At 50.7% G+C, this 15,513-nt stretch overlaps 6 protein-coding genes across 6 annotated transcripts; 4 read left to right on the top strand and 2 right to left on the bottom strand.

Annotated features, from left to right (window-relative positions):
• Positions 1–1,223: 1,223 nt before the first annotated feature.
• J7T55_001469 (uncharacterized protein) lies at positions 1,224–2,072 on the top strand (the record flags this gene model as incomplete). Its single annotated transcript, XM_053145567.1, has 1 exon — positions 1,224–2,072. One exon carries the CDS (start codon positions 1,224–1,226, stop codon positions 2,070–2,072), a length of 849 nt encoding a protein of 282 aa, XP_052991730.1.
• A 123-nt stretch (positions 2,073–2,195) lies between these two features.
• J7T55_001468 (Frag1/DRAM/Sfk1 family protein) lies at positions 2,196–3,101 on the bottom strand (the record flags this gene model as incomplete). The annotated part of the gene is made up of 3 exons (XM_053145566.1): positions 2,196–2,265; positions 2,328–2,486; positions 2,560–3,101. The coding sequence occupies 3 exons, from the start codon at positions 3,099–3,101 to the stop codon at positions 2,196–2,198; spliced, it is 771 nt and encodes a 256-aa protein (XP_052991729.1).
• Positions 3,102–4,307: 1,206 nt separating this feature from the next.
• Positions 4,308–5,520, top strand: J7T55_001467 (uncharacterized protein; the record flags this gene model as incomplete). Its single annotated transcript, XM_053145565.1, has 2 exons — positions 4,308–4,587; positions 4,664–5,520. 2 exons carry the CDS (start codon positions 4,308–4,310, stop codon positions 5,518–5,520), a joined length of 1,137 nt encoding a protein of 378 aa, XP_052991728.1.
• A 336-nt stretch (positions 5,521–5,856) lies between these two features.
• Positions 5,857–7,583, bottom strand: J7T55_001466 (benzoate 4-monooxygenase cytochrome p450; the record flags this gene model as incomplete). The annotated part of the gene is made up of 2 exons (XM_053145564.1): positions 5,857–7,271; positions 7,355–7,583. The coding sequence occupies 2 exons, from the start codon at positions 7,581–7,583 to the stop codon at positions 5,857–5,859; spliced, it is 1,644 nt and encodes a 547-aa protein (XP_052991727.1).
• A 2,919-nt stretch (positions 7,584–10,502) lies between these two features.
• Positions 10,503–10,987, top strand: J7T55_001465 (uncharacterized protein; the record flags this gene model as incomplete). Its single annotated transcript, XM_053145563.1, has 2 exons — positions 10,503–10,732; positions 10,786–10,987. 2 exons carry the CDS (start codon positions 10,503–10,505, stop codon positions 10,985–10,987), a joined length of 432 nt encoding a protein of 143 aa, XP_052991726.1.
• Positions 10,988–12,161: 1,174 nt separating this feature from the next.
• J7T55_001464 (uncharacterized protein) lies at positions 12,162–12,672 on the top strand (the record flags this gene model as incomplete). Its single annotated transcript, XM_053145562.1, has 2 exons — positions 12,162–12,263; positions 12,430–12,672. The coding sequence occupies 2 exons, from the start codon at positions 12,162–12,164 to the stop codon at positions 12,670–12,672; spliced, it is 345 nt and encodes a 114-aa protein (XP_052991725.1).
• Between the last annotated feature and the right edge of the window lie 2,841 nt (positions 12,673–15,513).

The raw sequence follows: 15,513 nt of genomic DNA, 5'->3' as shown, positions 1-15,513 counted from the left end.
GCAACTCCAAATGCCAGACGTACTCATCTTCTCACTTTTTAGTCTATAAACAAGCATAATCATCAATTGGAAACAAAAATTGATCCAAGGAGCAGGAGGACAGCGCAGCAAGAGTGGTAATACGGTATGTCAAAGCCAAGGAAGACAAGCCTGATCAGCCCGTAATGCATATGAATGCTCAGCTGGCACCTATCAGAATTCATGATATACAGTCAGCACTAACTTCAACTATTGTACTATCACATAGACGGATGCATGTGAGTTATCGTTTCCACAAGTCGATTGGAGGTAAAAGCTTGTAGGGTTGTGTTTTTGAAAGCTGACGTGAGAAGCTTTACAACCTCAACCATACCTGGGTATGATGCCCAAAAGACAATTTGTGATTGCTAATGAAACTTCTAAATTTATGATTAGTAGGCTTACAGAGTCGAGCGGCTTGGGAGAAAAGCTTGTAGATCAGTATGAAGACGAGCCTTTCGCTGCCACATTTCGTACGCGATTCGCGGCTTGGCTGCGTTGTTTTGAACAAGTACGGTGGAAATGCCGGAAAAGCACGAAAATGACCATTCCGTTTGGATCGACGCTTGATATTCCAATCACACCTTGATATCACAGAAGCACAAGGCAGTTGCGTAGTCCTTGTTGTAACCTAGCATAGTGGCGTTTCTCACCGTGTGGAATCACGTAAACTCCAGCCAACCAACTCGGTGCCACTTTGGGATGCTGATCAGCTTAACCTGGAAAGTCTGTATTCATCAAGACAGTGTGACGAATATGTCGACGTGTCAATTCTGAGAGGGTTTGGGTTCTAGAGTTCTTCTTTCTCTAATTTGCCCAAAGTCATGCGGCCCATGCAGGTTTGGTTGTTTCACATTTACTTTTCAGCGGCCGAAGGCTTCCAGTATCCGTCTTACTTTCGAGGAACTTCAGCTGGGTCCAGCTTAATTCCGGTGCCGGCGGGATAAACGGTAACAGTGCTGCGCTGATCCTAACCCAAACAGATTTGTGGGTACCTCAAACATGCCGGGCCGAGATGTTCCTCCAAGATTTGCGATCAAGTTGCCACCTCGTAGCACCATGCTCATTTTGTACACCGCGAGTAGTTCGTCCTATGCAGAGCTGTTCTGTGACTCAGCCTTATCCTCAGAATGCTCTTTTCTACCATTTGGACGCTTTTGGTTACCTAATACTTAATTTTTCCTGTCCTTAGTCCTCTTCCATCGATGCCGTCATTTGCCCAGTTTGCTAGTCTCCCGCTGGAGCTGCAGCGAGAGGTGTGGCAGGCCGTCCTCGACGAGCCGCCAGAGCCGAGCGTACACGTCTTCAGATTCGAAGATGCCATGAGTGGTGACCCTGCATCTGTCACGGTAGACATCGAATACAACGCGCTCATGCACGTATGCCACGAGTCTCGCAGCATGGCTCGTAAGCAGCTTACATTCCGGTGTGTCAATGGCGGCGCCTGCTTCGGCCCGTACCGGGCATTCCATCTGGAATTGGACGCTATCTACGTCTCGGCCCGAGACTGGGTTGCCTTCTTCTGTGCGGAGTTCTTTGCCAGCTGGACCGAACCGCCAGCGAATCTGCGCCACCTGGCCCTGGACGCTCGCGTATTGGGATCGTCACTCGGGATAAGGAGATTTATCGAATGTCTTTCGACACTCAGTGGGTTGCAAACAGTGTCGGTGGTGTTCTCTGAGGAGGGGTGGGTGCCGCGAGATCATGTGCCTACGGGCGCCCTGCAGTACCAGCTCGTAGAGTGCGCTCAGGGTGACTCAGTCTGGCATGCGCCTCGCGGCCGGGTCAAGAGACAGGACATGGATCCCTGGGAAATTACAAAGTTGTTTCGCGAAGATATCACGAACAGCTTCCGCCAAGAAATCGCCGGTACGGGGATCCCTGGCTGGGAAGACGCGCCTTACGACCGGAACACTGGAGAGTTTCTCTTCGACATCGTCCCCAAGAGAATCGTGCCTAAGCTTGAAGGCCGGAGACATGGGTTCGACAACGAAGCGAGCTTGCTCTCGTCAATCATTGGTGGCCTTCGAGGGCTGATGCCATCCTACTCATGACCATGTTACGGTCAAATAGACGCTGATTCGCGATATTGTATGTGGCTTAAAGGCTGCAGATGGAGCTCCGCTCTTCCAAGAGGATGGCGCTTCCCTGGAATGTTGTATCGTGGCAGCGCTGATCTAAGCCGACTGGTCCAGTAGCGGCTGACGCTCGTCAATCGCTCCAATACCGTTGGAATCTTCTCTGAACCTGCGAAGGATTGTCAACTCTGGCTCTGTGCCGTGGGCAGTCATAGGCTCCATTATACACACCTCGTATATCCTACGAAAGAAACAAGCCAAAGCGATCCCAAATAGCACAAGGTCCACTCCGAAAATCCAGCCTCCCTGTATCGCTTCATATACAGGAAAGTGTTGAACGAGATGCCAACAGCGCTCTGGCTGAGAACCAGGACTGTGTTGAAAAGACACCTAGCGGAGACACGGGACGTCAGCAATGTACCACCAAGACAGGCCATCAGCACTACAAGACCAAGTAACACACCATTTTCGCAGGCCAGGGAACTGCGCCGGGCCCCAGGCTTGATCCCACCACACTGCAGTCGTCAGAATCGCGGCCAGCCCAAGCCCGCCAAAAGTGCTCATGAGAAGGTAGCGGTGCTCATCATTATTCTCAAATGTGTCAAAGATGCTTAGTAACACAAGGCACGAAGCCGCCACAAGGCCCATGAACAAGGCCCAGAAGCTCGTGGTTTGCCTCCACAGGGCGTCGTCGGTCAGCCCGTAGAACCTGGGCGAGTAGCGCACATGATGGACGGCAAAGACCGTGCCGGCGAATGTCACGCCAGTGATGGCACAACCTGCAATGAAAACAGGCTGGAAGTTGAAGGCCGCAATGTCGCTGATAAAGGGGATTTCTGGGTTAATCTGGCCCGGATATCTGGGTTGGCCAATCGCTAGCCACCGGACGAGAAGAATTGTGAGCGTGGAGAACCAGGAGATTCCGGCTACGAGGGGGAAAACCCAAAGCCTGTGAGAATAACGGAAATTCTGTGGGAAAACCCTAGACCAAGGTCCAGGTGCCATTTCGCTATGGGCTCGCCCTCCCGAGCATGTCATCCCTAGATCTGTTGAAAGCTTTGAGCGCAGCAAGTTCGATTCTTTTCAGTTTCTGACGTGAGCATGCGACCAAAATTCTAAGAGGTTCACCAGCAGCTTGCTCCTCGCATGTTGTTTCCTCAGTCTGGATGCCTCTTATCTCCCAAACGACGTCATTGTGGGTCCAACGCGCAGAGTTGCAGAGGATTTTCTATTGCCGAGGGACTCGAATTAATTCCGCCCTCATCTGACAGTTTGCCTCTTCTACTTGCATGATTCCATCATCTCGGATACCTGATAAGACCCTAACCCTCCTGAAGATAAGGCCCATGGGACGTCCCAGGATTCTGGACTCCCTACTTCGTTGCCCCTTTTTGTCCTGTCCCACTTCCTCCTGTTTACAAGGGGACAACGCGCACAACTATCGTCATGTCACCCGCGTCTCTGGGATTGACTGTGTGTCTGCGTCTCTGCACACAAACTTCAAGATCCCACGCACAGGTAAAAAAGAGCGATAGAGTTGCAGATACCACGTCACAGTCTGTATGCATGCTGCATCGTCATTCTGTCTCGGAACATTGTTTGGTCTCAATTCTACCCTAACCCCCTTTTTCCTGCGTCGGACATTTCTCCAGATCTCACGATCCCCTCTGAAACGGGACTTGGCTGTCAGCAAACCTGTCAGAAGTCAATCTCGTGCCGCGCTATTCGCTGCCCTATCAAATGTCTTCCCAGTGGGCTGTCCAGGAACCCAGGAACAAGACCCGGAATGGCCTTCTGGAGCGGTGAGAGTGTTGTCCCGGGGCACCTAGGGATGACAGTAAGCAGCGGGGGCCCCATTGCATGAACCATCAACCATACACGTGTCGATGAAGTGGCTCCCGGCCCCCACTCAGATCTCCCTAGCCCAATGAAGGAGACCATCTCCACGGACAACAACGACGATATCCTCCCCTGATATGGGGTCAACCAAGGCCTCGCGGAGGAACCGGGACGGTCCTTGTGGCTCCATCCCATGCAGGGGGCATTGAGGCTTTATCAGGAAGCCGTCCATCGACCTTCATGAACTAGGTCCTTTGACTCATCGAATAACAATCTTAACACTGCTCAATTATACATGTCATTTGAGGAACACAGCACTCTTTTCAATCAATCACTCAAAGTCTGCGCCGGTAGCAGACGTACAATTTTACAATGTCTACCATTTCTCTAGTCAAGCGGACCTCGTCGTCACTCACCAAGTCGTCTTCACTCACCAAGTCGTCGTCACTCACCAAGCAGAGCTCACGTGAATCAAAGCCCGAGGAGGAAGAGGAAGGCCGTCCATCTTCTCAACGAGAGTGCGACCAAGTCTACCAAGGCATTAAGCGATGGAAGGCTCACGAAGGAGCCGTTCTCCTTCCGGTCGTCAGAAAGGATACAATTCCACTTCTGCAGGACAGGGCCAAGCCGCGATGGTGGAAGGGAAGAAAGGGTATGCCGCTAATTTGATATTTGAATAACCACTTGTCCTCTGTATAGCAATAAACTAACTCGTATCCTATCATCAGCCAAGGCTGCCATGTGCTTCACAACACCTGAAGCCCTGCAGCGGGAAATCGACAGCAGCGCAAGCGACGGGCAGGTCCATGAGCTGTTCCTCCTGATCAGCCGCTATGTCGACCTGCAGCAGTCCACTTTCACAGTGCCGGACAACATCGAGAATCTCTACGTCATCCGATGCGCAAAGGTAACAAAGACCCCTGGGACCGTCGAAGGCAACGAAAAGCTGGTCCTGAACGGCGGTTCGACCTTCTGTGGCGTCAGGCTGGACGAGTGGCAGGCCAAGCACGTCGGCGAGCACAACCTCATCCTCGGGCACGATGTCGTCATCCAGGTCAGGATGGGCATCCCGTGGACGGCGCGCGACGCGATAGGCATCATCCCCAAGCAGCAGCGTGATGAGGTCGCCAAGCATTTCAGGGAGATGTGCGACGCAAAGTTAGAGGGCACGCCCGAATGGAACAAGTGGCGCGGCCCCGTCAACAAGCTGCTTGACGTCGCGGCCGGCACCAGCACTCTCTCGCAGGTCGTGGAGTGCTATGCGGGCGGCATCGCCGTCCAGGTCGCTACAAAGCTGACCGAACATGGCATCGATGGCGCCATCAAGGTCAGCGCCGGCTTGCTGTGTCTCTCTGGGCCCGGCCAGATTGCCATTGCCGGGGTTGGTTGTGCGGCGGCCATCTACTTTATCCCGTGGGACACTGTCTGGGGCTGGTTCCGCTCTGCATTTGGTGCATTGATGGCGATGATCATGAGAGCGTGGGAGAACCTGAAGAGCTGGATGAAGACGGCCGTGATTGAGATCGGCCAGCAGACGGTCAAGAACGTTTTCGAGATGCGAGTTCAGCCGATGTTGACGGGCTAGTACAGCCAACCTCTTACAACATGACTAGCGGCCTGTGTCAGCGAGGCTGGACCTTCTGCATAGAATAGTCAGCCGTGGGCTGTTGATGGTTTCTCGGTGATGGATTTGGGAAGGTGACTAAACTTCCAACAACACACTCATTAAGTCCGCCTGGAGGCTGGTATACCAAGAGAAGCTATGAGATAAAATGACTAGAAATGAGATAAGGGAAAGAGATACAACGGACAGAAAAAAACACCATAAAAACAAGACAATTGTAAAATCGATATGTGTCCTGTTCATCCATATAATAACCAACGCTGCTGTCCGTATTTTCTGAAAATCAGTTTCCAAATTTCATTCCCGACGTTTGAATTGTATCATCGGCCCATCTCTCAAGGAAACGAACACGTCGTAGGTCTGATACAGATCAACATTCTGACGTCCGCGTCCGAGACGTGGGTCCCCGCCCCCCAACGGGTTACCCGGATCCTGTCGCATGTCGAACGTGTATATCAATTTCGCCATCACAATGGACATCTCTATCCAGGCCAGATACTTCCCAGGACAACCCCGTGAGCCCATGGAGAACGCACACGCCCCGCTCTCCGCGAGGGCCACACTATCCTCTGTGGAGCCTTCGTTCTCGTCCACTATCCATCGCTCTGGTCGAAACTTGAAGGGCTCGGGGTAGACGTCCTTATTGTAGCTGAGACAATAGTACGCAACACTGACGTTGACTCCGGGAGGGAAAAACGTCCCATCAACATCTGTCCCGCCCTCTCTGACTTCTCGGAGTGTTTCTGAGCCAACCGGTGGTGTCATGCGAAGGCCTTCTTGAATGAATGCTCGTAGGTATTTGCAGGATTGCAATTTGGGTCCGGACTTGATCTCGGATGCAGTGGAGAAAGTTGACCTGATCTCATTGGCGAGCTTGGTTTGGATGGCTGGGTGGCGAGTAAGGTAGAAAAGCAAGGATGACATAACGATGGATGTGGTGTCAGATCCAGCAATAATCAGCAGCTCAGCCTCGCCATACATTTCATGCGGTGGGAACCCACGCGTGCCAGTCTCTGGGTCCTCTGCATGGAAGAGATAGTGGAAGAAGTCCTTGCGTTCCTCGCCCTCAGGAACGAGGCCAGCCTGCAATTGGCGCTCCCGCTCCTGCTCCACCTTAGTGCGATCTGCGATGCAGTCTTCCACGAAGGCCTCCCACTTTTTGAGGGCGGGTGGACTGGCGAATTGTAGAACCCAATCGAGACCCCGTGGCTTCATCCAGGCCCAGAATCCAGCAAAGGGAGACATAGCAATAGGGTGCAGGATTTCGACAAAGCCGGTAATGAGATGTATCACATATCGAAGGTCGCTTTCCGGTTCCTTCATGTTGAACTGTCTGCCGAAGCACAGATCGCCTAGGATATCAAACACCAGGTAGTTGGCCCAGTCGGTCATGTTGAGGGAGTCGGACCAAGCCTCGCCACCGGCGGGAGCGGCCTGGTTTTCGATGAGCTCGCACCATCGGTCAGTATTTGAAAGCACAAATTGCTCCGCTGACCGCAGTGCCCTGTCCGAAAACGAGTGGTTCAAAACTCGCCGTTTCCGTCCATGAATCTCGGTGTCGATGACATTCAACGTGGTCAAGGTATCGACATTCCGAGGCCAAACCAGGTAGAAAACGCCTTTCTTGACATTGCCCTTCGGACCATAAATGGCCTTGAACGCGTTGGGAGTATTGATAAGGATACTGTTGGGAGCATACCGAAAGGTTGATCCTGGAATGCCCTTAGTCATTTGCTCTCGACTCTGGATGTGACAGAAAATAAAAATAAAAAATTAAGTAAAAAAAAAAACTTACCGAATTCTTCTTGAAGCTGAAATAGCCAGAGATGACGGTCTTGCTTGAGCGCATGCCAATAGGAAGGAAACGAGGTGACTTTCGCCCAGAATGGCCCCGGATATTTCGCCAAAGGATGGAAATAGAGCCGGTACACGACCGTCGAGATCAAATAGCCGACTGCCAGTGTGCTTAAGAGCACGATGCCCTTGAAGCTCGACCCCTCTCGGACCCCCTCTTGGTACGACATGTTTTCAGGCCAGGCAAGCGGGTATGTATGTCTGACGTCTATCGTGTTGCTTCTTCAATGACTTTCCGAGAGGGGACCACAGCATTTGTGAGAATTTGGGTGCAGCGAGGGGTCCAACCTCCTCACTCTTGTTTGAGATGACCGCATGGGCTTGCATTGGGTGCTTACTCCGCCCACCGAGCCTCACATTGGGCAGGACGCACGCACCAGGTGTCCATTCTCAGACAGACGCAGATCAGTGCGACCTGCAACGTTACTCAGTCCTTTGGAATCTTGCTCGCTACAAACGTGGCAAATTTTGCCGATCAACAGATTGATACGTTCTTGTTTGAGAGCCTGTTGCTAGATCTGTCAAAGAGGCGGAATGAAGTCTCACGTGCCAGTAATGCATTTCGTCCCGGCAGATGGTGACAGGTCCGAACCTAAATGCTCCGGAGCCGATGGCCCGCGACCCAGGAACATCTCATGTTGCATCGTGAACCCATTGAAGACTAGGGGAGATTCTTTATCCGTTGTCGGTGCCGATCCGACAGACTTATCTAATGCATCCGAAGCAATGGCCAGTCTATGCAGCAGTATCGTTCCCCCTTGTTGTGCTATCATCGGTCAGTCTTTACACGGCTATTTGCACTATTACTTCGTATTGGGCGGATTGCTAGCTGAGTCTCATGAAGGTGTTTTTGTCGACATGATTTGAATGCAGCCCATACCTAATCGCTCAAAACGTCATAAAATCTCACCCCGAAGGAAACAGATCTAAAGGTACTGTTTCGTGCGCACCTGGCAAGGCATAACAACACAAGGGCTGTTCAAACCCGAGGTTTTGTATCGTAAGAGCTCAACTCCAGTCATCAATGATGGCGAATACGCGTTCAACCTGTCGGGTCGAGTCTTTTTGTCTTCTATCTTGTCTTGGGAACATGCTGCAGAATGATGACGTGCAAGATAGCACACTAGCTACCTCGGTGGAACACAAAGACTACCCAATCGCAGATACAGCCGACCAGGGACCCTGTAGGCAACCAGTGATCTCACATGCCTTACATGTCTTCCACCTACTTGGATGGCACTCAGCTAATATCGATCTCGCCGCCCCGCGATCTGCTAGCTCGGCTCGGAGCCGTTCACGATGGCCTGGAGCGTGGGGGTTGCACTCGGTATTCCGATCCGTTACATTTGATAAGTCTAAGTTTAAGGTTACTCTCGGCGACCCATCCAACCCGACGACAAGGCAGTCTTGGCAGTGACTGGATTGCCTAATGAAGAAGCTCGACAAAAACTATTGTTTGCCTAGGAGGCGTGATGTGACACTGTACATACCTAGCCGGCCGTTAGGAGGCTCGGAGCCTCGGGAGGATTTGCTCGGAAATCTTTGTATAGTGGCTTGCCTGTCAGGCCTGCATATGATTCTGTTGACGGCTTGCCTTACGGTAATGAATGAGCTTGTGTCCCACAAGGTTTACGGCCACATGGTGCTAATGGCAATCTTCGAATGGGTTCAATCCTTCGGTAGTTACTGGCAACTCCTTATGCAGGGGAGAATCTGACTTCCCATCACTTGGCGGTCCATAAAGTCCGGGCTTATGAGGTTCTTCATAGGGTGTGGTGTGGTGGCGGGTGCCCTGTCTACGTTGAAGTGTGGGAGACCCACTACAAATCCCCAGTCTCCTCGATCGTTGGTACTAGGGCGGATTAGAATACTATAGAAGGTTTGTAGCCATACACAAGCCCTGCACGTAACTCAATCAAGACATCTTCATAATCATCTCGTGATCATGTCTTAGGATAAGTCAGAACGTGATTGTAATCCTGACTTCACATATTTTGTGGGCGACAAATTTCACCCGATAAAACAGCGGACTTATCACCAGATCAGGAAGGTACGAGAGCTGGGCGTGTGTCGATATCTAGCAGCACGATGCTGAGGTATCATCGAATGGTGGTCTACTCGACGGTAGGTTCCTGCGGGCTAATCACATCAGAAAGCCAATGTGAAAGCCATACTCATCCTGGGCAAGAAGCTATCAAGAGGATACTAATGAAGCTTCCAAGAGAAAGAGAGGCAGTCTTGGTCGGACAGCTCGGCTCCTTCGAGTGTTGCGTGAACTCTTACCTGGTGATGATTCGGCATTCTCACTATACCCGTGTTCAATACTGTCAATGCTGGTGGGTCTATATTCATTACTTCAATAGGAATCTACCTCCGGCAGGTTCATGGATCTATCTAACTAAAGCAAAATGTAAAGAGAAAGTCCCCTTTGGAAGGGTGGCCATAGATAAAAGCATCAGTCGTAAAGAGAAGACAACTAACAATACTGCTCCCACGATTGCAACCGGAGGATTGTCACCGGCCCAGGGGCAGGGGCATAGGGAACCCACGCTTTGTACCGGGAAAGCCGAAGGAATTTCCGATCTTGTATATCAAGCCAACGTGAACTTTGACTGGACTAATCATTCAAAATCAAGCACGCCTCCGTCGAGCGTTACAGCGGCAACCCACCAGTATGAATCTCAACTTCGATGCTATTCTGTGCGAATTGGTGTCTCCATTCTTAGCGCGTTGACGAAGTCTCTTACTCTTGAAGGAAAGATGGATGGATGGATGCGCCGCACAGTTGATAAGGTGAGGGGACATATTTTGGGTTCCATCACGGACATATGCCAATTTTGGAATGGTGAAAGTTGGGTCTTGTATCACAGCCCAATTGCATCTACCATTCTGAGATATGCAGATGTAAAGCTTCGATCTGGTGGCGATGGAATATCTTGTAGGGATCTTGAGGGTGAGAGTAAAGAACTATAAAAGGATGGTAAATATTCCCTGAGAATCTCTTTTCCTGAAATCTTCTCTTCAGTTCATCAAGCAAGTTCGTTAGCAACATAAACACTATCACTACACTCAACACACTGTAAACCAAAATGCAGCCTTCCTACATCAACGCGGTTCTGGCCTTTGTTGCCTCCGTCTCGGCGGCTCCTGTTCTCGAGGCTCGCACATACCCCACCGTCGCCACCTACGAGGTCACCCTGGGCGAGGTCGACCCTGCCTACCAGGCTCAGCTCGACTCTGCCGTCGTGAACCTTGACGAACCCGCTAACATCAAGCGCGACGTTGAAGTCCGACAGACTGGCACTTGCGACCTCCAAGGGTGAGTATATCCCGATACCCCGCCACAGAACAGAGCTGATACATATCACACAGCTTCGCTATCGTCAATGGACAGATCTCATCCTTCGCAGGGACTGTTCAGAACAGCCCTGCGAACTATGGCCGTGCCGTCACGCTGACTGGGATCCTCGCCGGCTGCTCTATCGGCCTTGTTCCCCAGCAGAACTGTGCGCTTTGGTCCATCATCGACACGTCTGGCTGCGCCACCGCCCGCTCCGTCACTTTCTCCAACTAGTGGGACTGTGTTGTTTGGGGTGATTCCCTTCAAATGGAGCTTATGTATCTCATTTCTCTGTTGTGATCAATCTGCATTTTGGTAGAGCATGGCATAGGGCATTGCATTCTGGCAAGACAAAAGTTGCATTGCATTTTGGTAATGGAAAAAGGCCCTATGGATGACAAATCTTTGGTCGACGTAAATAATTTCAAGACAACTTGGTCATATTGCACCCTAGCATCCTAAGTGTGTGTTTGCCGTGTCAGCAACTTCGCAACAGCATTTTCCTTGATTCCAAAACTCGCCTCCTACCGCCCCCGAACTCCTCAAAGAGGAATCGCGGAGTGGTGTTCAGATTAGACAAATTTCGGCGGACTTGAACTCGCTCTAGGCCAGAAGAGTCCGGATGTTGGTCAAGGATCTAGTGTGAATCCCAAGCGAAAGCTCGCGGCTTAAAAGAGTTTGATGTCGACAGTATCATTGGTTGAGCCTACGTCAAATCAAATGTGTCAAAAGACACATTCGCTTATTTACACACATTTCACCGTTGAAGGATTGACCCAAACCTCGGGATGGATCAGAGCTTGAGTAAGCATTTGTTTCGGGCCCTAGCTAGGAACCCGCGTGTGGCAGTCAAGAACGCCTTCTGCGTCATTGTGCGAAATACAAGCAGCCTTCTGGCACACACCCATTTTCCTCAGCTGAGTCGCCAGCAATTGGCGCCATCGCTTGGCCTTCCCCTCTTCCGGAGGTGGGTGTGGTTAAGATGGGGGCAGATGGGGGCGGATGGCAATCTGTGGCTTCTCCATCGCCTTTGTTTTCAGCCATGTGTCAAGCCAGCTGTTTGGTGTGTGTGCTGTTGTGCACCTTGAGAAGGCCTCCATCCTCGGCCCTATTCTACCACGGAAAATGGATTGGTCGTGGCTTGAAGTTAGCTCGCCGGCTCAAAGCTTGGCCCATTCTCCAAAGGAGCTGTCTGGTAGCACAAACTGCCGAGTCTCGTAGTGCGAATCCTCTCATTCAATTGAAAGACGGGATGGATTTGGCAAACGTGCATCCCATGAGCCACGTTCAATGAGTCTAATAAACGGGTCTTAAGCAACGTCTGAGGGCTATCTCATCTTATCACCACTTCATGCTGGATCCAGAAAGCATACCCATCTCACGTTAAGGCCATGTAGCTGCCTGAATCATGGCTGCCCTTCTGAGGCTGACTGAGGCGCACCTTGTGTGCGTGGAAGGCCCAGGCCTATTTATAGGCTCAGGTGGCCGATCTTCGGTCGAGAAAGGCAAGGTGCGTATCGCGTCTGTCCCACCTGTTCCTGCGCTAACACGTTGTTTATGATCGGCAACCAATGACAAGACACGATTGGATGGAAGATGCCGGGGACAAAGGATCCAGACAACATCGAGCCCTACACACCAACATTGAATGTTGGATCAAGCAAGCTTGGTGGCAGACGCCACCGGGAACCAAGCCGGCACTGCCACCAGACAGAGATGTCGCATACAGTATGGGGTATACACTCATCATGGTGTTCGGCTCGAGAAATGTTGCTGATATGGTTGTGGGAAAGGCCCGCTACTGCTGGCGCAGGATCCATCGTGCAGCATTATTTGGCGGCACAGCTGGGCCTCAGTGGACAATCATGTTCCGGAAGGATTTCAGCACGCTGCACCCACCCATCGTGGCCAAGAGCTGAGGATAAGTAATTGGAATTGATTCCCGATCATATATGGGTACCTCAGTGGTCGCTGCGAGATATCTTCCAACGAAACGCACTTCACTCCCGTGTGCTCTTCTTGCCAAAGGCCATCTTGCTAAAGCACGACAGAACAACTCTATCGACCCGTGAACCCAAGCCATGGCTTCACCACACTCGATGTCCATGACAGGGCCTAGCTCCTTGCGCCCCACGGGATTCGCAGAGACTATTCTGACATTTACTGTCCTTCTTTGCGTTGTTTGTGTAATTGCTGTTGGTCTGCGAACATGGGAGCGTATTCGAGACCGAAACTTCCACATTGACGACGGTCTTACGTGGCTGGGGCTCGTACGTGGTCACCTTCCCCGCCAATGATCACATATGAAACATCTCTGACACGCAATAGATCTTTAATTTGTTCAATTATGGTGTCGTGGCATGGGGCACAACTGTGGGCATTGGATCACCTGACTCTATGCTCACTATGCCCATGATGAAGAAGGCCGCTCAAGTAACATACTGTAAGTCATTTCACACTCGAAGCCTCTCTCATCTTCACATATGATCCTACCAAATTTACGTTTTAAGCACAGCATGTTGACGTTGACTATAACAGGGCTGAACGTAACATACCTGTTGGCGATGGGCTTTACTAAAGCCAGCATTTGCAGTACGCTGTTACGCATAAACAAAGGAACATCCCAACGCAAGACGACCTGGGCCCTTTGGCTCATCATGATTGCGATCATCACATCAACACTAGGTGGCTTTCTTACCTTTGTCATTCGGTGCAACCGCAATGGAGGCTGCAAGGATTCCAACAGAACTATCTCTATCCTCAACTGGTTCGGAGTAGGTGTCTACATTCTGGTTGATATCGCCCTGGCCGTGGTACCTATTTTCATTATCCGTGGTCTCAACATGAAGAAGAGCCTCAGACTGTCAACGGGGGCTATCTTGGCCATGGGCGGCGTCGCCTGTCTGGCTGCTATTCTTCGTATCCCATCTCAGCTCGAGGCGGTCGGCGGCAACAGTGCCAATCAATTGTACAAGATTGGCTCGTTCATTCTCTGGAGCGAGGTCGAAACCGGGCTCGGAATCATCGCATGCTGTCTCCCGATGTTGCGAAAGCTTCTGAGGAGCTTCGACAAGGATCGCGCTTCGGTCACGCCAGGAAAACCTGTCTATTACAAAGCCGGTTCCTCTGGAAACTCTGGACAAACCCCTATCAATAATATCCACCGGCTGCCGTACGACTCGTACCTTGTTCCCGACCAAGAGAAGGGCTTCAACACTCTCACATCTTTCAGCTCGGAAGGAACCTCATTGCCGTTGCAGCATACTTACAGCTCGAGCACCTATGTCCCGCCAAGATCCGGCGGGCGAGTCCAGCACGAGTGGCCCGCGCCAAGCAGCAGCAGCCGTGGGCTTGTTGAGGCGTCACGGGATGTGGACCAGGCGTGCCTCTATGCACCGGTCACGTAATGCTAAAGTTCGATGGCTTGTCTTGTTTACAAGGTCAATTATGGGTTTCTGTACAACATAATGGTAAAATGTTTAGGCACACACGGCTGGTGGAGTCTTATTGGCGGTGGCTTTTAGCACCCCACCCTGAATGTCAATACTCAAAGAAATAAGATGCAGACTTTTCAATTTATTTCAATGTGGTTGGTAAAGATTGTTCTAGGATAGATGAATCCATCCTTCCCAATTTGAATGTGCAGTTGTATAGCTGTGCTCCTAGTTCTGGCCTCATAGCATGCATGTCATTCTCAAGTTAGGCCTTCTGCCTACCTAGTGAACAAGACTTTTATACCATGGCCCAAAGTCATTTCAGTATCAGAAATTAGGGTGCTTTATGAGAACTTTTGGAAATCTGGCTTCCAATCTTGGTCAATAGGTTTCTATTCCGGTGTAATTGGAAGCTGTACGGCGTTTGGGCTTGGTGAGACATGCCATCTGCCAGCGCTCGAATGACAGCGAGCGCAAGAGGGACAACGGGGTATCATAGCTTCCCTTCGGACAGTGAACGGCTTCTAGAAAGAGTTTTTTCATGAGGGCCTCCCCTTGTCTTCTTCCTTTCTTTTTCTGGGCTGACTATGAGCAACTTGCAAGACTTTGGTAGAACAGAAGACAGATTGCAACAAAATGTTCCCTTGCGCTGTCAAGATCAATCTTCAATTATCTCTTTCAAACTTTTACAGGCTACTTGGGATTCGTCGAAATGATTGCTTGCAACTGCCACGAGACCTTGTCAATATGTGCACAGATATAGCACGGCAGAGAGGTTTGCGCTATGGAATATTTGATTCTGATGGAAGGCGAGCGATGGAGTTTTGTAGTTGTGGGTGCCTTCACGAGCGATTAGCTTGAAAAGCTCTAGCACAGGTGAGCAGCTAACATCTACAAGAGGCTGGCCCAACGCCGGCGCGACGCGAGCAACCCTAGCGTTTTCAATAGCTTAAGGCTTTTGACTATTCGCGCCGAAGTTTTCCTGCATCGCTGACGGCTAATCAGTAGTCTTCTCTGGATATGACAGATTAGTGAACATCAATATACCTCTTAAGAGATTTTTACCTTTTAGAGACATTGTCTTTTTCTAAAATCGCCAACCCGAGCTCTGTCGCTCATTTGGTTTTCTTTTTGATTTATCGCAATTGATACATGTTTCGCCCCATTATTTAACGCAGCTACGTTGCTGCAAATGAAATCTGAGTTTCAAAAACTGTTTTTTGACACAAGTCTTGCAGCATCGCACGACAAGGTCAATTCTCTCACGATCTTCAACTCCATGACCTTGTACACCATTGTTTCTCTCTTTTCAAAGTAGGCAACTTG

The sequence above is a fragment of the Diaporthe amygdali genome (genome assembly GCF_026229845.1).
Source record: "Diaporthe amygdali strain CAA958 chromosome Unknown NODE_21_length_814164_cov_65_183785, whole genome shotgun sequence".
Lineage (NCBI taxonomy): Eukaryota > Fungi > Ascomycota > Sordariomycetes > Diaporthales > Diaporthaceae > Diaporthe > Diaporthe amygdali.
This window is presented reverse-complemented; position numbering and strand designations above follow the sequence as displayed.